The 23,893-nt window shown below is 41.3% G+C and overlaps 1 protein-coding gene across 3 annotated transcripts in view; it reads right to left on the bottom strand.

The window, feature by feature from the left end:
* Positions 1 to 23,893, bottom strand: part of LOC122562270 (lysine-specific demethylase 4C-like) — a 424,780-nt gene that overhangs the window by 116,375 nt on the left and 284,512 nt on the right. For all 3 annotated transcript variants that reach the window (XM_043715046.2, XM_087996635.1, XM_043715065.2), the window contains 2 exons: positions 17,354 to 17,409; positions 13,467 to 13,575 (listed from right to left, as the gene is read on the bottom strand). In XM_043715046.2, coding sequence (XP_043570981.1) covers positions 13,467 to 13,575; positions 17,354 to 17,409 — 165 coding nt within the window. The remainder of the gene's footprint in view (positions 1 to 13,466; positions 13,576 to 17,353; positions 17,410 to 23,893) is intronic.

Genomic DNA, 23,893 nt, shown 5'->3' with positions numbered 1-23,893 from the left:
AATCAGAATAACAAAAGTAATGAAATATCTGTCAATAAATAAAACAGAGTGATAAATAATGACATGTTGTTTATGCAGCAATGTGCAGACCATCAGCAACAAGAAATATGATAGGTCAAAATAAGTCTGAAAAGTCCCATAAATTAACGCTGCAACTCATTGAAGAAAATGTGCTTTTGTCTGAAAACTAATAAACATAATTTACATGCATAAAATTGTAGTATAGTATGTAATGGATTAAATAACTTAGCATTCTGAACTCCTAGCTTGCAACACATTGCTCTAATTGTTAACAGACCAGTACTTGGACAGAAGTTAGAATCTTTTGGTTTGCCCCCAAAAGTTACTTCTTGATTCAATTAGATGCAAAATAGGATGATTGAGCGGACACCACAGCAAGCCTGACAGTTCATCATTTGAACACTGAACCTGACCTTGTAGGACATTAATATGCTGAGAGCAGTGCAAAAGCACAAAAAGAAATCATTAGTGTGTATGCTACAGTTCAATTTGCGTAGAAACATGAATCACATAGTCCTTCTGTGCACTGGCTTCATAAAATAATGGAATTCATAAAAAAATGAATTGAAGTGGTAAAAACAAGAATGACCAGACATAGTAAAGTCAAATCTCAATCAAAAGAGTTCACCACTTTTCAAAATGCCTCATATCCAGATTAATTTTAGCTTAACTATTGTCAGTATTCTTTTCTTCATTTAAGAAACGTTCACTTATTAGCAATTTGCATGGGCATGCCAGCGAACGAGAAAGGTATATTTTAGTGCAAGTCTGTGCTTTTTCTTCAACTTTGCAATAAACATTCATATTTTCGTCGTAAATGTTTCAAGAATTTGTCATGTTTAAGGCAGTATATTTTAACACCTAAATTAGAAAGGATTGGTTTTGAAAGAAAACAAGAAACCACAGGTCTGGTGGAACAATGTTAGGAAGCACAAAGAAACACTGGAGTTGCCAAGCACATGTTCAAGAACAGAAGTGTTCTGATGCAGCTGGATTAGCATATACAACAGTCTTTTAGTGTCTAAATTAAATGAAACCATGAGGAGCAAGAGAGAAAATAACTATTTCAATGTTGGAATTTCTGAAACCTTAAAGATTTTCTCAAGATGTTCAATCAACTTGAATCATGCTCATTAATAATCTGTTGATAGTTAAAATAGTAATTAAACTCAGTTAATGTCTGAATATCTTACAGTTAAATTTACATCAGTTTTTATTAAAAAACACAAAATGTAACATACACCCAATGTAGTGCCGCAACATATGTATATAAAAAGGTCCTCTGGGTGGTTTACACCGTAACTTGTCAAAATGCAGGTCACGGATTTCAGCAGGCTACTAAAAACATCTAATATTAGGTGAATGGCAAAACCATTCCTCAGGAAACAAATCAACTATGTTCTGAAGGGTGACTAAGATGGTTATTAAGGTATTGATCTACAAAGAAACCAAATCCACAGAATAGCTTGGGTACAAAAGAAAATAAGCTTTTAAGCCAGTTATTTCAAGTGAGCACATGCACCTGTATCCAAGAAATTGAAGCAGTGCTACAGGCTTTAAAAAGCACAAAGCCTCTGAGATTTCTCAGTGAACAGCTTAAAGGATCATCCATCTGGATGTTTGGTTTTGAAGGAATGATTGTGTTAAATAAATTTCTAATTCCTGTTTGGAATTGGTAGATCTTTGGGTATTCCCAAAAGACAAGGAACTATGCCCTTCAGCATAGCATCCCAGCAAGAATAAGATGGAAATATCGTTTGGGGCAAGAAAAAAAACTTTTAATCTATTCAGCTTGCTCTATTACTGAAGTTCTGAATCGGGATCCAAAAGAAAATCAATTTCTCATGCTACCCCACTTTAGACTTATATCCCTTTGCACACACTGAAATTTTACTGTATAAGAGAGTCAGAGCTGAGAGCAATCTAAACTGAAAACGGTCTTGGAACTCAACAAATTTTCTCCTCAATACTGTTGTTGAGTCTCTGTTTACATTTTCTTCTTCTTCAAATGTACATTAATTGTGTCAGTACATACATGTTAAAATTGATAGACCCAATGAAAATGGAAGGATAGGTAATAAATGGAGGTAACTGTTAGTTGTTTACAAACACACATAAAATATTCTCTGCAGGAGTTTCTCAGTGCACTGTCCAGGCCCATCCATCTTCAGTAGCTTCACCAAATGATCTTCATTCTACCATAAGATCTGATGTCAGGTTGTTGGCAATTCTCAGTCCCTGAGATAATGAAACAGTCCACACTCACATGCAGCAACATCAGGACAGCATTCAGGATTCAGCTGATTGCAGTCAAGTGATATTCATGTCACATAATGACCATCTCCAAAGATAATCCAACCATATCGTTGATTGACATTGCAAAGACAATCTACTGCATCCATTGCACCTGGTGTGGTCTCCTTTACATCAGGGAGACAGGATGCCTTCTTGCACATTGTTTCAGAGAACATCTCTCGGACACCCGCACCCACCAACCCCACTGCCCTGTGGCTGAACGTTTAACTCCCACCCCCCACTCTGTCAAGAGCATGCAGGTCCTGGGTATCCTCCCCCACAAAACCGTTACCACCCAACGCCTGGAGGAGGAACAACTCATATTGTGGATTTCAACAGCTTCCTCATTTCCCCTCCTCCCAGATTATCCCAGTCCCAAGCCTGCAACCCTGCACTGCCCTCCGGACCTATCCATCACTATCCCCTCTGACCTGTCACCTTCTCCCTCACCTTCATCCACCTATCGTTTTCCCAGTTACCTCCCCTCAACCCCACTCACCTCCCATTTATCGCTCAGCCCCAACCCACAAGCCTCACTCCTGATGAAGAACTTATGCCCGAAACGTCAATTCTCCTGCTCCTCGGATGCTGACCTATTGTACTTTTCCAGCACCACACTCTCGACTCTAACCTCCAGCACCTGCAGTCCTCACTTTCTCCTAATCCAACCAAATGGTCTTTATGTTCAGCCCATTGCGGACCTATCCACCATCAAAATTCAGAGATTAACCTTGGCTAAGTTGCAAGAGCAGGACTGTGGGAAGTGGCTCGCCAATGCTTTTCCATCATTTAGTAAGAACAAGTTAAGACTGTGATAGACTTCCCTCTGCCTCTTGAATTAATGCAGCTACAACATTGAAGACGCTCAACACCAGAATATGACCAGAATACATTTCACGAGCATTTATCCATCATGACCTGTATCAGTCAAAATGACAGTCAGAACAGACACATGAAAACACATTCACCTGCAAGCTTGACAGAAACCATCCTGACCTGAACATTTACTTTTCTCCATTCACCAAATGCAAGAAATCACTGGCATTACTGGTGGGTTTTATTTCTTATTCCTAATGCCCTGAGCTGGTAAAAAGTCAAATATATTGCTGTGGATCTGGAGTCACATACAGGACAAACCAGGTAAGAGCAGTAGGTTTTCTTCCCAGTAGGACATCAGTGAACCAGATAGCTTTTCATTACAATTGAGGGTGTTTATATCATCACCATGGACAGACTACTACCGATTTCAAATTGCATCATTTGCAATGGTAAGAATCGAATCTACGTACCTTGAATGTTAGCTTTGGGTTATGGATTACAAGTCCAGTGATATAATTGCTACCTTACTGCCTCACCTTGATCCACAGGAACAAGGGTTAGGAGAAGGCCATTCAGTCCCACAAGCTTGTTCCACTATTGAATGAGATCATGGCTGATCTGGGGCCTAATTCTATATATTTACCTTTGGCCCATATCCTTTAATAACCAGCTTAACAAAGACTTACCTAGCTCAGAGCTAAAATTAAAAACTGATCTGGCATCCACTGTCATTTGTGAAAAAGAGTTCCAAACTTCTACCACTCTTTGGATGCAGAATGCTTCTTAACATTTCTGTTGAATGGTCCGCACTAATTCTCAGATAATGTCCCCTAGTTCGAGAATACACAACTAGTGGAAATCATTTATCTTGATGTATCCTATCTTTTCCTGTTATTATCTTCAAGACTTTGATCAGAACGCCTGTTAACCTTTAAAATTCTAGATTAAACAGACCTAATTTTGTCTAATCTCTCTGCATAACTTGACTCCTGATGTCCAGCTACTGTTCTTACAATCCGTCTAAGGTCAATATATCCTTCCTGCTATGTGGTGCCCAGATCTGCTCACAGCATTCCAGGGTCAAACCGGGATTTTGGGTAGCTGCAGCATGAGTTTTGTATCCTTATACTTTATACTAGCAAAATGTTTGACTTTTTACCACTTCAGGGCATTAGGAATAGGAAATAAAATCCACCAGTAATGCCAGTGATTCTTGGATATGGTCTTGATGTTCAGCCCATCGCGGACCGATCCACCATCAAAATTCAGAGTTTAACCTTGACTAAGTTGCAAGAGCAGGACTGTGGGAAGTGGCTCTCCAATGCTTTTCCACCATTTAGTAAGAACAAGTCAAGACTGTGATAGACTTCCCTCTGCCTCTTGAATTAATGCAGCTACAACATTGAAGAATATGACCAGAATACGTTTCATTAGCATTTATCCATCATGACCTGTATCACTCAAAATGACAGTCAGATCAGACACATGAAAACACAATCACCTGCACTGTTAATTTCCTCGAGATCTCTGGCAAGCTACCCTCTTTTTCTACTGTAAGTACTGAGGAAAAATAATTATTCAACATGTCTGCCATTTTCCCATAGGCATTGACAATGTCCCTATTTTCATTCTTTAGTGGGCCAACATTGCTTCTGACCACCCATTTTTCCTTTTTGTAACATTTCTTCTCATTGGTTTTGATGTCCCTTGCAAATTTCCTTTCATAATACCTTTAGTAGCTCTTAAATGCAGTTCTGTGGCCTTTCGCTGATCTTTGTATGTTGCCTATTCAGCAGAATCCGTTTTGCTTTTTGCATTTTTCTCAGCCATTTCTTTTAGTTTTATGCTGTCCCATATGTCTTCTTGTCTGTAAACTCTATGCCTCAACTAACAAAGGCAAGTATGTTTTATGCTTTCTTAACCACTTTAGCAAACTACCCTATTACCTGAAGGGACCGGTGTACATGTACACAAAGGGCCCTCTGATCCTCGGTCCTTCCCAGGGTCGTACCATTCATCATTTATTCCTTTGCCTTGCTGGTCCTTCCCAAGTGCACATCTCCAAGTCATTCAACTTCTGCACTCTCTCCAATGCATTTGTAGCTTTTCCTATAATGTGGCACCCACAACTGTACACAATACACCAGCTTAAATCAAACAAGTGTCTTGTACAAGTTCAACATCACCTTGCTGTGGTATTCTAAACCCCTATTAATAAAGGTGACACCACTGCACACTTCATTAACAGCTCACTCCCCCTGCCCTGCCACTTTCAATGATCTGTACACAAACACCCCCTTTAGCATTGCACCCTCTATTTTGTATTGTCTTTCAATTTTCTTCTGGCCAAACTGCATCATCTCACATTTCTCCTTTGTTTGTTTTATCCACACTGCAAGATAACACCTGTGCGGTGGAAACTTGTGGCTTTCTGGAATTGTGAAGCTTTCTATTGCAACTCTTTTTGTGATGCACCCTCTCACTTCAAACAGCTCAACCTCTCCTCAACCACTGAGCTTCCAAACAGAGACTCATTGCCCACCAACACCTCCCAACCCCGAGCTTTCTGATCCTCTAATCACAGCTAAACCTGATTTCCTGTAAGCATGTTCAACTTTGAATCGTAGTTCTCACAATTCCCCCACCTCCCCACTTTCCCACAGTTCATACTTTTCTGTTGATTTTGCTTCTCAGCTTTAGCTGCCCTTCAGTCTCCTTTATGCAGTCTGCACAGTGGCCTTCAGCTCTTCTGTTCTGCAGCTTAACAGCTTTTGGAAAGAGAGAAATCCGAGAATAAAAGGTTGAGCAGGAAAATGAAAAGTAGAGAGGGTTTCTCCTGAGAGACAGAGATAAGGAAATGGTGGTGACAGTGAATTTCCTTTCTCAACCAAATCCACTGAGCCTGCAAAGTGAGATTTTGAGAAACTGTCACAACATCCATTGCTACATGTCTCATTGGGCCTGGTAGATTTAATAAAATACAGCATACTTTACAAAGGTCCTTTAAAAACATGGGTTTTCATAATATATACAGTGTGGGATGTTGACTTATAATACACAATCTTTAATAATTACACACCAAACAATACTGTGTTGCTATTTTTGTTGGTATCTGGGGCCTGATGGGAACACAGTTTGGTAGCCACTACCATAGTAACTTGATCTCAGTCCAATTTAATATGTAAACGTTGACAGTCGCATGTTGCCAGGCAATTTAATTGTGCAAGATGACTGAACACTATTGTTGATATCTCTACAGGCAAACCTTTGAACAGGGGTTATTTGAAAGTAATTAGCAGTATGAACCTAGCTAACTTTTTTCTTTCCTGCTGAGGACTGTTCAAACGAAATGCAGCTGCAAACTCAGGGAATCCGCTCATTCAATATCAACTGAGCATGACAAATATTATCTACATTTCTCATCATTATGATTTTACATAACATGGCAGTCAATAAGGCAAAATATTCTACTTATTTCAAATCAGGAAAACCTTCACACTTTAATAACTTAGGTTTCCATGATAAATGCAAGTTATAAATGGCACTTGAAGGCAAAATTCATAACTGGTTTTCTTTCTGCTCATGTGGTTGTTAATGCTTTCCTGATTGAAAATGGCAACAGTAGATGAAAAGGAAAGTTGTGTTATAGCCAGCAGAACTGAAACTCATAACAGTTCGGAGAAGTTAAGTTCTCTGTTCAAAGGTTTTCAACGCTTCAGTCACAGCTGATAGCTGTAAGGATAACCTATTCCTTGAGGCAGTCAACTCACAATTTAAGGATAAGCAGGCATATAAAGAATTGGTTACTGCTAGACAGTTAAGGAGGGCCATACAGATCGTTTGGGAGTCTCCTGAGTGAATCTCACTGTCCTGTTGGTATCCAGTATTGAAAACTGCTAAGGCAACACTTTATCAGAGACCACAGCGAGAGCCAGGTCCAGGCAGCACAGGGAGCTCAGCTGCACAGGCAGACAGAAGGAAGACTGGGAAAGCAAAGGAGATGCTATAACTAGGGTAGCAGACAGTTAGTTCTATAGGTGTGGATGGGATTGTAGAATATAGGTTCCTTGAACTGCCAGAAGACACTATATCAGCACCAGGAGCTTCAGTTTCCTCCCACAATCCAAAGATATACAGGTCAGGTGAATTTACCATGATAAATTGCTCATAGTGTTAGGTGTATTAGTCAGGGGTAAACATAGGGTAGAGGAATGGGTCTGGGTAGGTTACTCTTCAGAGGGTCGATGTGGACTTGTTGGGCCGAAGGGCCTGTTGCCATACTGTAGGGAATCTAATTTTTTTATAAAATGGTAGAAAGAGAGATTAAGTCATTAAGGCAGGTTTTAGGGCGCTATGTATTCTAAATTGGTAATTTCCAGATTCTTTGTAATTTGGTCTTGGTTGAATGGAAAAGGAGTATGACTACATATGGTTTTGGGGATGAAGTAGGTCAAGTAGAGTGGCAATGGAAAAGGTAAGGAGCAATACGGAATAAAAATGATATCAAGAATTGACCTACACCAAACGAATTTCAGAAGTTCAGGGTGGAAGGTCACCAGCACTTTCTCAAAGGCAATTAGGAATGGTCAATAAATGTTGGCACAGCTAGTAATGAATTTTAAAAAACTGTAGAAGGGTCAAATTCAGTTTGGTGGTAATAGATCTGTCTCAGGCATAATGGAATCAAAGACAGTTCAGGTACATTCCCATGAAACAGCAAGTTAGAGCAATATGGATACATCTGACCATAGTAAGGGAAATGAAGGAAATAAGGATAGAAATTGGAGAGGTACTAGCATCATCTTCTAATCCTCCACATATATTGTGGTGGTTAGAGAATCAGACAAGACGAGAAAAGAAATAACCCAGTAATTACAGGCAGGACAGTATAATTGTGTTAGCAAGTTTTTAGAAACAGTACTCCAGGACAAAATTAACACCCACAAATGCAAGTCTAAGTTAATTAAGTAAAGCCAGCATTGATTAATAAAAGACAAATTGTGTTAAGCTAGCTTGATTTAAGTTTTTTGATGAGGCAACAGGTAAGGTTGATAAAGTGAAAGTGCATTTCCAGAAGACATTTCATAAACTGCATCCCTATAAAGTTGAAACCTATGAAAGCGAGGCAATAGTTGCAGCACGAATGCAGAGTTAGCTGAGCGACAGCAAACAGACAGTGGTGGTAAATGGGTGTTTTCAAATTGCAGGAAGACATACAGTGAGGTTTCCAAAAGATCATAAGACCGTAAAACAAAGGAGTTAAAATAGGCCACTCATCTCTGCTTCACTAGTGAGATTATGGCTAATCTGGTAATCCTCAACTCCACGTGCCTGACTGATCTCCATAGCCCTCGATTCCTCACTGATTAAAAATCTCAGTCTTTAATATACTTAAAGAACCAACCTCAACAGTTCTCAGTGGTAAGTAATTGCACAGATTATTCTTTGGAGAAAACATTTCTCCTTCTCACTGTCTTAAATTAACGACCCCAGATTGTGTCCTAGACTGTCCCACAAGGGAAAACAACCTTGCCTAAACAATCTTATGTTTCAATAAGGTCTCCTCTCATGTTTCAATTATGTCTCCTTTCATTCTTCTAAACTCCATTGAGTACCAGCTCAACCTACTCCGCCTCTGCTCAAAAGAAAATCACTCTATACCAGGTATCAAACTAGTGAACCTTCCCTGGACTGCCTCCAATACTAGAAATAGGGCCTCTGCTTTTCTTGATGCATATTAATGATAGGTATGTGGGACATCCTTTAAAATTTGTAGGATGACAAAAAAGTGATGAGACTTCAGTGACATGATTAGACTGGAGCTGCTGGAGTTGTTCTCCTTACAGTGAAGGCAAGGCAGAGATTTGATAGAACTGTTTAAAAATATTAGGAAATCCATCAAGAGTAGATGGAGAGAAATTGATTCCCCCAAGCAAAGAGAGAACTAGAGGACACTGATTTAGACTGAATGGCTAAAGAACCAACAGTAACATAACGGCAAACCTATTTACATAGCAGGCGGTTAGGATCTGGAATGCACTTGCTGAGACTGCGGTGCAGGCAGATTCCATCGTGGCATTCTAAAGGGAATTGAATAAGCACATGAAGAGAAAACAATTTCAAGGCTCCAAGGATAGGATAGGAGAGTGGGACTAGGTGAGCTGCTCTTGCAGAAGGTATACCATATGTGCTTTCGCAATGCTGTGATTTTATGATTATAGGAAGAATGCACTAGGAAGGAACCCAACTAACAGCTATTGTGTGCATATCTAAAGTAAATTAAAGTTAAATTTCACAATAATCTGAAAATATTCCTGTAAAAGATAAATCTCACGTTCATCTTTAAGAATTTGGAATTAATACATTAGCTAATTATGCAACTGTTTCAAATTGCTGTTTATCAAAGCGACCCATGCACAAAGCGCATTAAGGATATTGTCTCCTTCAGGACCTTGATTAGAGGGGGTGGCAGGATGGTAGTGTGTGGCAAAAGGGTGGGGGGGGGAAGAGACAGGGAAAGACATAGAAAGAGGAAACTGAAAGGGACAGGCAAAAGGGTTAGGGATGTTGAGAAGAGAGAGAGTGAGAGAGGGTGAGGCAGGAAGGGAGGAAGAGAGAAGGAAGCAGAGATGGAAGGGAGAAAGGGAAGAAGGGAGGGAGTGTGAGGTTAAAAAGAGAGAATTGGGAGAGAGACAGGAGGATGAAAGAAAGAGGGGGACAGGGAGGGGAGAGGCTTAGGGAAACGGGAGGGAGTTATGAAGAGAGAAAAAGAGGGACACAGTGAGAGAAAGAGAAAGGGAGGGAGCAAGAAGGGAAAGAGGGTGGGAGGGAGGGGAGAAAGAGTAGGTGGGAGGGAGCAGAGAGAGACCGGGTGAGAGGGAAAGAGAGAATGGGTGGATGGGAGGGAGAGGGAGGGTGGATGGGAGGGAGAGGGAGGGAGGGACAGAGAGTGGGTAGGAGGGTGGGAGGGAGGGACAGAGAGTGGGAGGGAGGGACAGAGAGTGGGCAGGAGGGAGGGAATGGGTGGGGAGAAGGGAGGGAATGGGTGGGGAGAAGGGAGGGAGTGGGTGGGTGGGAGGGAAGGGGAGAGAGAGTGTGGATGGGTGGAAGAGGGAGAGAGAGTGGGTGGGAGGGAGACAGAGTGGGTAGGAGGGTGGGAAGAGGGAGGGAGGGAAAGTGAGAGTGGGTGGGAGGGAAAGTGAGAGTGGGTGGGTGGATGGGAGGGAGGGAGGGAGGGAGAGTGTGGGTGGGTGGAGGGGAAAAAGAGGGAGGGAGAGAGAGAGGGAGGGAGAGAGAGAGGGAGGGAGGGAGAGGGAGGGAGGGAGAGGGAGGGAGGGAGAGGGAGGGAGGGAGAGGGAGGGAGGGAGAGGGAGGGAGGGAGAGGGAGGGAGGGAGAGAGAGGGAGGGAGAGAGAGGGAGGGAGAGAGAGGGAGGGAGAGAGAGGGAGGGAGAGAGAGGGAGGGAGAGAGAGGGAGGGAGAGAGAGGGAGGGAGAGAGAGGGAGGGAGGGAGAGAGAGGGAGGGAGGGAGAGAGAGGGAGGGAGAGAGAGAGGGAGGGAGGGAGGGAGGGAGAGAGAGGGAGGGAGAGAGAGGGAGGGAGGGAGAGAGAGGGAGGGAGGGAGAGAGAGGGAGGGAGGGAGAGAGAGGGAGGGAGAGAGAGGGAGGGAGGGAGAGAGAGGGAGGGAGAGAGAGGGAGGGAGAGAGAGGGAGGGAGGGAGAGAGAGGGAGGGAGAGAGAGGGAGGGAGAGGGAGGGAGGGAGAGAGAGGGAGGGAGAGAGAGGGAGGGAGAGAGAGGGAGAGAGAGGGAGGGAGAGAGAGGGAGGGAGAGAGAGGGAGAGAGAGGGAGGGAGAGAGAGGGAGGGAGAGAGAGAGGGAGAGAGAGAGAGGGAGGGAGAGAGAGGGAGGGAGAGAGAGGGAGGGAGAGAGAGGGAGGGAGAGTGAGGGAGGGAGAGTGAGGGAGGGAGAGGGAGGGAGGGAGAGGGAGGGAGGGAGAGAGAGGGAGGGAGAGGGAGGGAGGGAGAGAGAGGGAGGGAGAGAGAGGGAGGGAGAGAGAGGGAGGGAGAGAGAGGGAGGGAGAGAGAGGGAGGGAGAGAGAGGGAGGGAGAGAGAGGGAGGGAGAGAGAGGGAGGGAGAGAGAGGGAGGGAGAGAGAGGGAGGGAGAGAGAGGGAGGGAGAGAGAGGGAGGGAGAGAGAGGGAGGGAGAGAGAGGGAGGGAGAGAGAGGGAGGGAGAGAGAGGGAGGGAGAGAGAGAGAGGGAGGGAGAGAGAGGGAGGGAGAGAGAGGGAGGGAGAGAGAGGGAGGGAGAGAGAGGGAGGGAGAGAGAGGGAGGGAGAGAGAGGGAGGGAGAGAGAGGGAGGGAGAGAGAGGGAGAGAGAGGGAGGGAGAGAGAGGGCGGGAGAGAGAGGGATGGAGAGAGAGGGATGGAGAGAGAGGGATGGAGAGAGAGGGATGGAGAGAGAGGGATGGAGAGAGAGGGATGGAGAGAGAGGGATGGAGAGAGAGGGATGGAGAGAGAGGGATGGAGAGAGAGGGATGGAGAAAGAGGGATGGAGAAAGAGGGAGAGTGTGTATGGGAGAGGGGAGGGAGAGTGTGTATGGGAGAGGGGAGGGAGAGGGGAGGGAGAGGGGAGGGAGAGGGGAGGGAGAGGGGGAGAAAAGGGAGAGGAAGGAAGAAGGAGGGAGAGGGAGGGAACACAGAGAAAGAGGGGAAAGATAGAGAGACGGGGGTTAGGGAGAGAGTGGGGGGGAGAGAAGGAATGAGAAAGGGCGAGGCAGAGAGGGAGGTGGGAGACAGACAGGTGAAAGAGTGAGCAGAAGTGGGCATGTGGAGAAGTGGGGGAAAGAAAGTCAGAGATGAGAGAGAGTGAAGAGCAAAAGGGCAGAATACTAATCTCCCCAGAAATGTAGGAGGTATATGAATATATAAAATTCAAGTGTCGGAAGGTCTGACCGCTACTAACAAAAAACTGATTGGCCATCACTCATTTTTGAGAAACATAATCACTCTGACCAATTTTGCTAATTTAAATCAGTTTAATGATGCACCACAATGGGATACTCAAATTTGTAACATACCATTGCATTTATTCTCGAGATACAGCACAACAACGTTTAAGTCATTAATTCAGGACACTTTGCACATTTTAAAAATGAAAAGCAAGGCAATTGAAACACTTGCTCCTTCTTGCTAAGAAGTTTTGAAATTTGTTTCATCCTGATAAGTACTGAACAGACAATTTGCTCTCCAGTGCAGAAATAAAACATGAGCACCTTGCCTCCTGGCCTTCAATCTCTGCCCCAGTTATGCTTTCTCCACAAACTCCACATTCTAATCTCCAGAATAACAAACATAAAGCAGCAACATTTGAATCAGTGTAGATTAATAACCACAGAAACTGACGATTGGGTCTGTGAATAGAATTAAACCTTGTTGGACATTACTGAATAAATTAAATTTTTAGTTTCTTGAGGATAAATATGAGATATGATGATCCACCCCAATTTAAATTGATAATCTGAAAACAGTGCATTGTAACCTCACACAGGAGTTTAAAAGTAAAATAATCTCCCCCTTTTGTTCACTGACACAAAATGTAAGTATCAAAATTGTGCACAAATGTGATATTTGCAATCTCCCATCCTCTAATTTTGAAAACTGAAACATGACTACATCTGCTTCTGCTAGATAAATTAATCTTTGATATCAGTAGAATATAGAATCCCTACAGTGTGGAAGCAGGCCCTTCAGCCCAACAAATCCATACCGACCCTCCAAAGAGTAATCCACCCAGACCCATTCTCCATCCTACTTACTCTACATTTACGCCTTACTAATGCACCCAATGTACACACCCCTGAACACTATGGGCAATTTAGCATGGCCAATTCACCTAACCTGCACATTGTTGATTGTGGGAGGAAACCAAAACACCCAGAGGAAACCCACGCAGACACGGGGAGAATGCGCAAACTCTACACAGACAGTCGCCCGAAGCTGGAATCAAATCCGAGTCCCTGGCCCTGTGGGGCAGCAGTGCTAACCACTGAGCCACCATGCTGTCCACCTTTAATGTGCAACAAGTGCTATTTTGTTGATCAAATTGGAGTTCAAATCTGTGAATTAACAAGGTACATGGGACCTCCTAAAACATTGTTCAAAACGGGAAAAATTAAATAATAATGGAGTCAACAAAGAGATCCAATTAAAGCACAAAGCAGCAGTAAACTTCAGGCATGCACATGCCCAGAACAGTTTTGTTGGGATTATGTGCAAACACCCAACTACAATTGAAAGATAAAACAGAGAAAAGAAAAGCAACTCTTCAAACTTACGAGCTTCAATCTTTGCAAAGAGATTCGGGTGACATCCACTGGACTGCGATCCACCACATTCACAAACCTTGCTTCTGGAATTGCAACTGCACACATCACATGAGCCCACCTAAACAACACAAGTGACAACTTGAATAATGTGATGAACCACAAAGGAATACTGATGACAATGTCGGGTTTGATTTCTGCTCTGCCAGTCTCCCTGTTCTGAATCTGGCACCAAAGTAACTTTTAGAGTGTTAACCTTTTCAATGTAAAGGCACTGCATTTGTTTGGATTTCAGACATGAATTGGTTTCAGAATACAGTGAAATCTCTGTTCCTCCACATGTTTCAATTTGTCTTTTGCACAAGTCTATGCACGTACAGTAAGGGCTGAAGGTCAACAACCAATTATTGGCTTTGTTATATAGAGGATATTTCACTGCTGAAGGTGAATTATGGCAGTTCTTTCACTTATTTAAGCAAAGTTCAAAATTCATGAATGTCACAGATTAAAAAAATTTATGATGATCTTTTAACTAATGAAAGAACTCATTATTACCAGTTCATCTGTTTATTCTATGGAAACAGCACTATTAGTTAAATCATGCTTTGAAATAGGTTTTAGAACAGCAACTCTGGAGATGTATATTGATCAATATTTCCAACCACCACAATGTACCCCGCCTCCCACAAAAGCGTGCACCACTTTCCTCATGTGTCTGCTTCTCTCATTTTCTCCTGATAGTATGATAGAAACCGTTGAGTGAAGGGGTAATGAGATCACACAACTCACTGAAAAGAACAGTTGTAAGTTGAATAATGGAAACAGACAGTTTCTCTAAATTGGCATAATTCTCTAAATTAACAACACACAGCAATTTCCCCCCCCAACCACAGATCAGAGATCTCTTATCCATTCTTGGGATCAGTACAGTATAATACCCCACCTTACACCACAACATTCCACAGACAAGTTCTTCCATACCCTCTCAGTTAAAAAGATTCTCCATCCTCTCTTTCCACATGGTACTTTAAACATGGTCTTGACAATAAATCTATCTCTATTTTTTATTTCTTTATTCATACTCCATTGCCATATTTGTAAGACCTAAACTCTTATTCATTTCTCTTGCTTACCAGCATTCTCAAATTCACAAGTTGTGTAATTAACCTCCTTGGTAACTCTGTTCATCCATACTAAGACATGGCTTCCCAAGAAATGTATAAACACCTTTCTGTGAAAATAGAGATTGATCAGTTGAATGATCTTCAGGCCCATTCAACTGATCAATCTCTATTTTTACAGAAAGATGTTTCTCTGTTGATTAATTTATTTATTCCTTTCTACAGAGGGGGAACACATGATAAATGAATGTTCTGAAGAGTTATCTGGACTCGAAACATTAGCTTGGTGTCTCCATGGATGCTGACTGCCCTGCTGTGACTTCTAGTATTTTTGGTTTCAGTACAGATTCCAGCATCTGCAGTAATCTGCTCTTATAAGTTAATGTAAAATGAACTGCCTTGAATTGAACATGTTAACTCATTAGAATATACCGCACAAAGGAATAGTCCATGCAGTTTATGAGCCACTCTAACCTCCTTGTTTGCTTATTTAACTTCTTCTTAAATGCATCTAAACTAATTGCCTCAACTATTCACTGTGGTAGTGAGTTTCACATTTTCACCAACCTGGCTAAGGTTCTCTTTTTCTTCAGTTTCCTGTTTGTATTGACTCTTTCACATAAATGGAAAACCTCATTTTCTACCTACTCAATCAAACGCTTTCATAATTTAAACTTCCAGTGAAGATTCACAAGAATGATCCTGGGGATGAATGGCTCATCAAATAAGGAACTGGTGAGGACTCTGGGTCTGAACTTCATGGAATTTAGAAGGATGAGGGGGCATCTCATTGAAACTCACAGAATACGGAGAGGCCTGGATAAAACAGGCATGGAGCAGATGTTTCCACTAGTAGGAGAGACTAGGACCTGAGGACAAAGCCTCAGAATAAATAGATGATCCTTTAGAAGTGAGACAAGGAGGGATTTCTTCAGCCAGAGGGTGGGGAATCTTGGAACTTACTGCCACAGAAGGCTGTGGAGGCCAAGTCATTGAGTATTTAAGACAGAGATGGATAAGTTCTTGATTCTTGATCAAAGGTTATGAAGAGAAGGCAAAATAATGGGTTGAGAAACATACCAGCCATGATCGAATGGTAGAGCAGATTTGATAGGCCAAATGGGACAATTCTGCTTCTTTTGATCTTACATCTTTCTATTAGGTCAGGCTTTACACCTTTACAAGTTAAAAAAAAACTATGTGGATGTCACTGGCTAGGCCAACATTTACTGCTCAAACATAAACATGCCTTGGTAGAGAAGGTGGCGAGCTGCTTTTTTTGAAACTGCCATCCTTGGGTATATAAAGGGGAACACACAGTGCTACTCGGAAAATAATTCCAGAATTTTAACTCAACTTTCAGGTGATGATATTTTTGTGCATTGGCTGCCTTTGCCTTTCTAGGTGGTAGAGCTCAAACAAGTAGAGAATGCTGTTGATGGAAATCTGACAAGACACTGTAGTGTATTTTGTAGATGGTGTACACTGTTGTTACTCTATGCCAGTCGTGAATGGAGAGAATACTTTAATGTAGCTAACTAGTTCTGCTGCTGCGGTGTACTGGTGGGAAGGGAAATGTGGAAGGCAGTGGATGTGGTGCAAATCAAGCAGGCTGTTATGGATGATACTGAGCTTTGTTGGAACTTCATCAATCCAGACAGGTGGAGAGTATTCCATCACAATACCAACCTGTGCCTTTATACATGGTGGACATGCTTTGGGAGTCAGGAGGTGAGCGACCTGCCACAGAATTTTCAGGCCTCATTTGCTCTTCAACATGGAGTATATTACGGAAGTCTTGTTGCAACAACACCTGGCATTGGTGAAACTGTACTTGGAGCACTGTGCAGTTTTTGTTTTCTTATTTAACGAAGGATAAACTTACATTGGATGCTGCTAAGATAATTAAGAGTCTAATTATGGAATTAAGGGTTTTCCTTCTGAAGAAAAGTTGAGTTCTTACCTCATTTGGAGTTTAGAAGATCAAAAGATGATGTTATTAAAACATATGCTATCAAGAACTATCGCAAATAGTTTTAACAATATCGGGTCATAGATGAGGATAAACTTTCAGCTCAGAGAGTCATTACCTGCAGAGTGCTGTTCCTCAGTGAGCAGTGACGCTTGGCTCACTGAACATATTCAAGGTTAAAATGAATAAATTCTTATCTGACAAGAGTGGAGGGTTTTGGAGGAACAGATAGCAAAGTGCAATTAAGCGCACAATCAGACAGCTATGGTCTTATTGGCACAGCTGGTTCAATGGGCCAGATGGCTTATTGTTGCTTCTATTTCTTATGATTTCAGATGTGGCACTTGGCAACTACTCACTTTTCAACATATGTCATGCAACAAAATGAATGGTACAAGTTATCTTTCAAAGATAATCATAACGGTGTAGTTATAATTTTGAAACGGTAAGAAAGTCAAGTCTCATCGTAAAGCATATCCATTGCAGTTTCCTTGGTTCCAAGCAAGAAGACATTTAGATACTGTGAGACTTGACCAACCTCATGTACACACTAGCCAAGTATGCAGGTTTTGTCAACAGCAGGCTGATGCAATTGAAAAGATCATTAATCATTTTGAACAATTCCATAACTGCTCCAAAATAGCCCAAAGGACACAATGAGTGTGAAGTTATTCTATTTCAAAATTTGATTGCATTTTAAAACTACACTCTGGCTTTAAGTCTTTTTAAAAAAACAAATTTAGAATAAATGTTGAATTCAGTTCAATCAATAAGAAAAATGCCTTACAACTCTAGTTTTCGCTTACCTTTTATCAGTAGTCTGCTTAAGTGCACCACCCCTCAAATTACAAAGGCAACAATCCTGTAGAAAATGAGGACAACATTAAGTAATTTATCATGTCAACCCTTTCTCTCTCACACAAATGCCTATTATAAAAATAGCAGTGGCTGTAGTTTTATTTCTGCAAATTTCAACAAAATAGCTTTAATATAACAAATTACATGGTTGTAACAATACATAGTGTTATGACAGCTCTATATTCAAATTGATAGAAAATCCTCCAGCTGATAAACAATAAATCTGTATAAATATGATCAAATCATTTCCTTAATATGAAATGTAGATATCACAATCCACCCAATATCAATCCAATATATAAAAAGTCAAAAGCCAGAATACAACATCATGAAATGAGTTCAGCAATTCTTTAAGTAGAGACTGATTAAAATTCTTCCAAATCTGAAAAAAAATTATGAAATAACCTCTAATGAATTGAGAAAATGAAATATATTTTGCCTGTCCACTAGTAAAGTTCTGTATGTCATTTGCAATCAATTAAGTCAATTTTCACATAAAGCAAACAACAAATTGAATGGGTGAAGTGTGTGTCAAGTGTAAACAGGGAAAAGCAATTAAATAAGACACATTATCTAAAAATAACCAACAAACAGTAAATATAAATGACACCACAAATAAAATAAATCATAACTGAAAATAATTTTTGGGAAGTGATTGGAGTTATCTCGGATTCTCACTTAGGCAAGAAATTGCATTAATAAGGTTTTTGAATCGCTGACAAACTTGAAAGAAAATATTTCAACTGGCCTGCAAAGCTGCGTAAAGTACATTAGAAATGCCTGTAATAATGTTTTCCATCAAAGGAAATGCTAGGGGAGATGCTAGAAATGTTTCATCTGACTCCCTAAGACTTTTTCTGTCAGCTGAACAGATTCAACGAAGCATCAATTTGTATTGATGCTTAAAACATTTATAATTTTATAAACTGGCTAACAATCAAGCATTTCACAGCCTTACTTAAATACACGCTTAAACCTGCCCCAAAACAATCCGGTGTATCAATAAAAACCTCCAAGGAAACCGTTCTCCACAATTGTGAAAACACAGAAGGTTTTGATTACTTGGACAAGATTTTAAGAAGTACACAAGTTATAAAGTACAGCAAATGCAATGGCAGATATCTTATTGATTACATCTACATAGAAAAAATATAGTTAAAACGCCAAAATTACTTTGAGGAATGAGTGGTCAAAAAGAGAAGGACTCAGGCAGCAGCTTACTAGTTACCACAATACATACCTTACATTGGAGTACTCAGAAAAACAGGAAAACAAAATTCTTTGAAGTCTGTATCACTATCAAGTATAAAGTTAAGAATTTTAAAAAGGATGCCGGCATGGAATTGACTTCTGCTGAGAATCATCTGAAATCAGCTAAGCCAGAATTAAAAATCTCAGACATTTAAGTGCAAATTATGCTCTGTGCAAATCAAGTTTGAATAACCTTTGGTGTTAAAGTATAAAAATGCATGTGTAATAGCATTGCAATTTAATTTTTAATTTAAAAAGGAACTGATTACTGTAGTGGGTATAACTAGAACTGATTCTGTTAAGTTTTTAAAAGCAATTTAAAATTATTAAAAATTGGGTTACTCGCATGCAGTTGTCTCTCCCAAGCCTGTAACTTGCACAGTTTCTTTTTTAAGAATTTCACATAATCTCAACAGTGATGAAAGAGGCCATTTGGCCCATCAAGCCTGTAGAGATGCAGCCCCACCCTATCCCCTTAGCCCCACATTTACTGTAGTTAATCAGCCTAGCTTGCAGATGTCTGAACGCAACAGACAATTTAGCATCGCCAATCCACCTCACCTTGACAACTTTGGACTGTGGGGGACCCAGCGAAAACCCGTGCAGATACAGCAAAAATGTGCAAACTCCACATAGATTCAACCTGGCACTGTGAGGCAGCAGTGCTAACCACTAAGCCACCATGGTGTCTCTATACTTTCTGCATACTGAAGCAGCTCGAGCTAAATTATCAGCCTGATATAAAGGTATATACAGGTGGTTTTGGCTGACATGAGGAAATCTTTTGGACATCTTCATATAGTGCTACGAAATTCTCATTTATCCCCTGAAACAAAGGAATAATCTGATAAACTTGAAATTTCATCAGCAAGGCAATGCTGCTATGTGCCCCCAACACTGCACTTGATTGTCGGATAAAGTTATAAGAGTGACACTCAAGCTATTGATTTTTAACTTCAGATGCATTAATGCTATGAAATTAAAGAAGTTTACATGATTTTGGTGACTAGTGACTTAAGTATATTCTTTCAATCAACTCAGCTCCAGGATATCTCTGTAAGAATTCCTTGTGTAGTAAGTGGGGATTTTTGTTGATTGACTGCACAACATGCAAAACCATTTGCAATTCCTCAGATAATGATACTGCATGAAATAAGACAGTATGCAGATTTGGGCTGATGAACAACAAGCAACATTCACAGCACACAAATGTTAGACAACAGCTATCACTGATTCTCATATTTTCTATATTGAACATGGGACTGGGAATCACCAAAATCCTTGTTCGCCGAGAGTTCAAAAACTCTTGGGCTGCTCCTGTGAAGAAGACCTTTAGTGGGTGTGACAGGATACATGTGATAGTTTGTTGCCCCTTGTGAGATAATCTCAAGATACAGTATTATCTCAGAGTATGAGTTTACCCAGTTAGGATAGAGATGAACAGGAATTTCTCCTATCAGAATTCTTTACAGTAGAGGGCTGAGTGTGGGTAATTAAGTATATTCAAGACTGAGATCGGCAGATTTTTAATCAGTAAGACAATCAAGGATTATGGTAAAAAGGCAGGAAAGTGGAGTTGAGGATTGTCAGGTCAGCCATTACATCATTGAATGACAGATCGGAAGTGCTGGGCGAAAGCTCCAGTTCTGCTCCAATATTTAATGGTCTTAAAAAACAAGAGATGATCTAATTATCTGTGTTCAACTTTAATTGGCATTACAATCACTGAATCTCCCATCATCATTTTGTAGGTTATCCAAATCTTAACTGGATCAGCCATCTAAATACTATGGTTCCAAGAGTATAATGGGGATTTTTTAAAAAAACTCTTCATTAGTGGGCGGCACGGTGGCACAGTGGTTAGCACTGCTGCCTCACAGCGCCAGAGACCCGGGTTCAATTCCCGCCTCAGGCGACCGACTGTGTGGAGTTTGCACATTCTCCCCGTGTCTGTGTGGGTTTCCTCCGGGTGCTCCGGTTTCCTCCAACCATCACAAAAAGATGTGCAGGGCCAGGTGAATTGGCCATGCTAAATTGCCTGTAGTGTTAGGTAAGGGTAAATGTAGGGGTATGGGTGGGTTTCGCTTCGGCCGGTTGGTGTGGACTTGTTGGGCCGAAGGACCTGTTTCCACACTGTAATCTAATTTAATCTAAAGAGCAAGTATGTGATCAAGTACTCAGGTTCTAATTCCCCAAAGTGATGAAATGCTCACCCCTTGCTTGGATGGGTGCAGCAGCTCCATCAACACTCAAGATCATATAATCCCTACAGAATCATAGACTCCCCATAGAATGGAAACAGTCCCTTCGGCCCAAAACGTCCATACCAACCTTCTGAAGAGTAACCCACCCAAACCATTCCCCTACGTTATTATCCTATATTTACCCCTGGCTAATGCACCAACCTACACATCCCCGAACACTATGGGCACTTTAGCCTGGCCAATTCACCTAACCTGCACATCTTTGGTTTGTGGGAGGAAACCTATGCAGACTATGGGGAGAATGTGTAAACTCCACAGAGACAGTCACTCAAGGTTAGAATCGGACCCGGGTCTCTGGCACTGTGAGGCAGCAGAGCTAACCCCTGAGCCACTATGCCACTCAACATCATCCAGGAAAAAGCATTCTTCTTTGAATGGCACTCCACTCATCACCTTAAACATTTACTCTCTGCAACACCAGCACATCATGGTAGCAGTGCGTTGCACAGAAGAATGCAAGTAGGAGCAGGACAAGATCTTACAGCCTGTTGAGATTGTTCAGCTGTTCAATACAATAACAACTGAGCTTCAGCTCCAAATCCATTGTCCTACCCACTCTCCATACCGTCTCATTCTCCGAGACAAATATCTGTCTATCTCAGCGTTAAATATGTTCAACAATCAGGAATCCACAATCCATCAGGGGTACAGAAGATATTAATTGAAGATTTTTCTTCATTTCAACCTAAATTAATTGACTTGTTATTCTGAGGCTACATCCCCACATTCAGAAGTTCCCTAGCCAGAGGAATCAACCTCTTATATGGCTATTTGAGCCTTTTCAGAATCTTGTACATTTCAAAAAGGTTACCTTGCATTATTCCAAACACAATATATCCAGTTTACACAATGACAGGATAGCCTGCACATTGCAGGGAGCAATCTAGTAAAGCTTTATTGTACTGCCTCAAAAGTAAATATATCCTTCCTCAAAGATGGAGACCAAAGTTTCACCATATTCCAGGTGTAGTCTCAGCAAAGTCCTACGTAATTGCAGCAAAACTTTTTTATTCCTCCTCCAGTTCCTTTGCAATTAAGGCAACATGTCTCTAGTCTTCTTAATTCCTTACTGTATGCACATGCTAACTTGTTTCCCTGTACAAGTATGCCCCAGGTCTCTCTGAACAAGTTTCACACCTTTTGAAAAAATATTGCTGTTCTTTTCTTACAACCAATGTGATTAACCTTAGAATATGAAATGCATTACTATCTGCTACCTTACTGCTTGCTCATTTAACCTGTTAATATTTCTTTGCAGCCTTTCCCCCACCCCCAGCCCTGCAGTTTGCATCCCTACCTAGCTTTGTACCATTAGCAAACTTATATCTATTGCTCTCTGTCTTTTTCTGAGTCAACAATGCAGATCGTAAATAGCTGAGGCTCCAACAATGATCCATGCAGTACTCATAAGTTATAGTCTGCCAACTTGAAAATGCCCAGTTTAGCCTTACTTTTTAGTTTCTTAAAGTTAATAAATTCTCTATCCATAATATAGCATCAACGTTTAAGTAATTAGGAGATGGGCAACAAATGTTGGACTTGCAAATTACATTCATATCCCATGAAAAAATTTGCAGGCAGCTCAGACATCCTGTGATTTCCAATTTCTATAAGTCAGATTGACTCCTTGATCATAATCACTATGCCCCATCACTGGATGTCCAGTGTTGTCAGGGTGGTATTTATTAACTTATAAATGTAATCAGTATTTTTGTAAAAAAACAAGTAGTTCTTTGTTCACCTTGTTAATATGAAATTGAAAATCACAATGAAAATGAGTCCAATGAACAGACACATCACAAAGATCTTCTGGCAAATAACACTGTCAGTTTGCAATAGGTACTTGGTAATGCAGGATTTGTACAGCTTACAGTTGTTTCAGTTGCACGACACAAAGTTTTCTTTACAAAGAGGAGGCATTCAGTTAATCAAAGGATTTACATACTCGGGAGATGATGGACAAGTCATATTATCACTGGACTATTAATCCAGAAACTAAGATTCAAATCCCGGTACGGCAGGTGATGGAATTGAATTCAATAAAAGAAAAATCTGAAATTAAGAATCTACTGCGGACCATGATCTAGTGTTGGAAAACCCATGTGGCTCACCGATATCCTTCAGGGGAAAAAACGATCCTCACTAAGTCTGACTTAAATGTGACTCCAGACCCACAGCAATGTGGTTGACTCTCAACTGCCCTATGAAATAACCGAGCAAGCTACTCAGTTGTATCAAACGCTATGAAGTCCGAACAGAGAAATGGTAACTCAACAGACCGCCTGGCATCAAACTAAGTACCGATGAAGCCAATAGCAGAAATAGCTCGACTGACCATGCAAATTTCTCCTTATTAACTTCTGTGGAGTAATGCCAAAATTGAGAGAGCTGTCTCACAGACTAATCAAGCAACAGCCCGATACCGTCAATAAGGGATAACTGTGCGAATATGATCATGTCCCAGACACCACCAATGCTAACCTTGGATATGTCCTGTCCTGCCAGCAGAGCAGACCCAGCAAAAGTGGCAGCACAGTGCTACAGAGTCAGGAGGGAGTTGCCCTCAGAGACCTCAACATTGACTTCAAACCCCATGAAGTCTTATGATTTCAGGTTAAATATGGGCAAGGAAACCTCTTGTTGATTACCACATATCTCCGCTGAGAATCAGTACTCCACCACAACACTTGCACTGAGGATGGCAAGACTGCAAAATGTACTCCTAATATGAGATTTCAATGTTTACCATCAAGTATGGCTCAACAGCAGCAGTATTGGTCAAGCTGGTTAGGTCCTAAAGGACATAGGTGCTAGACCATGTCTGCGGCACATGGTGAGGGAATCAACCAGAAGTAAAAACGTGCTTGACCTCATCCTTATAAATCTACCGGCTTCAGATGAATTGCAGAGTGGACTTTAAATCAACCTGTTTTATAGCTTTTTCAGCGTAACATCTCACTTTTAGTATGCCTG

Source organism: Chiloscyllium plagiosum, unplaced genomic scaffold (assembly GCF_037043375.1).
Source record: "Chiloscyllium plagiosum isolate Xiang-an unplaced genomic scaffold, Cpla_swu_hap1 HiC_scaffold_2, whole genome shotgun sequence".
NCBI classification, from domain to species: domain Eukaryota; kingdom Metazoa; phylum Chordata; class Chondrichthyes; order Orectolobiformes; family Hemiscylliidae; genus Chiloscyllium; species Chiloscyllium plagiosum.
Note: the sequence above shows the minus strand (reverse complement) of the source record. Positions and strands in the feature narration are given on the sequence as shown.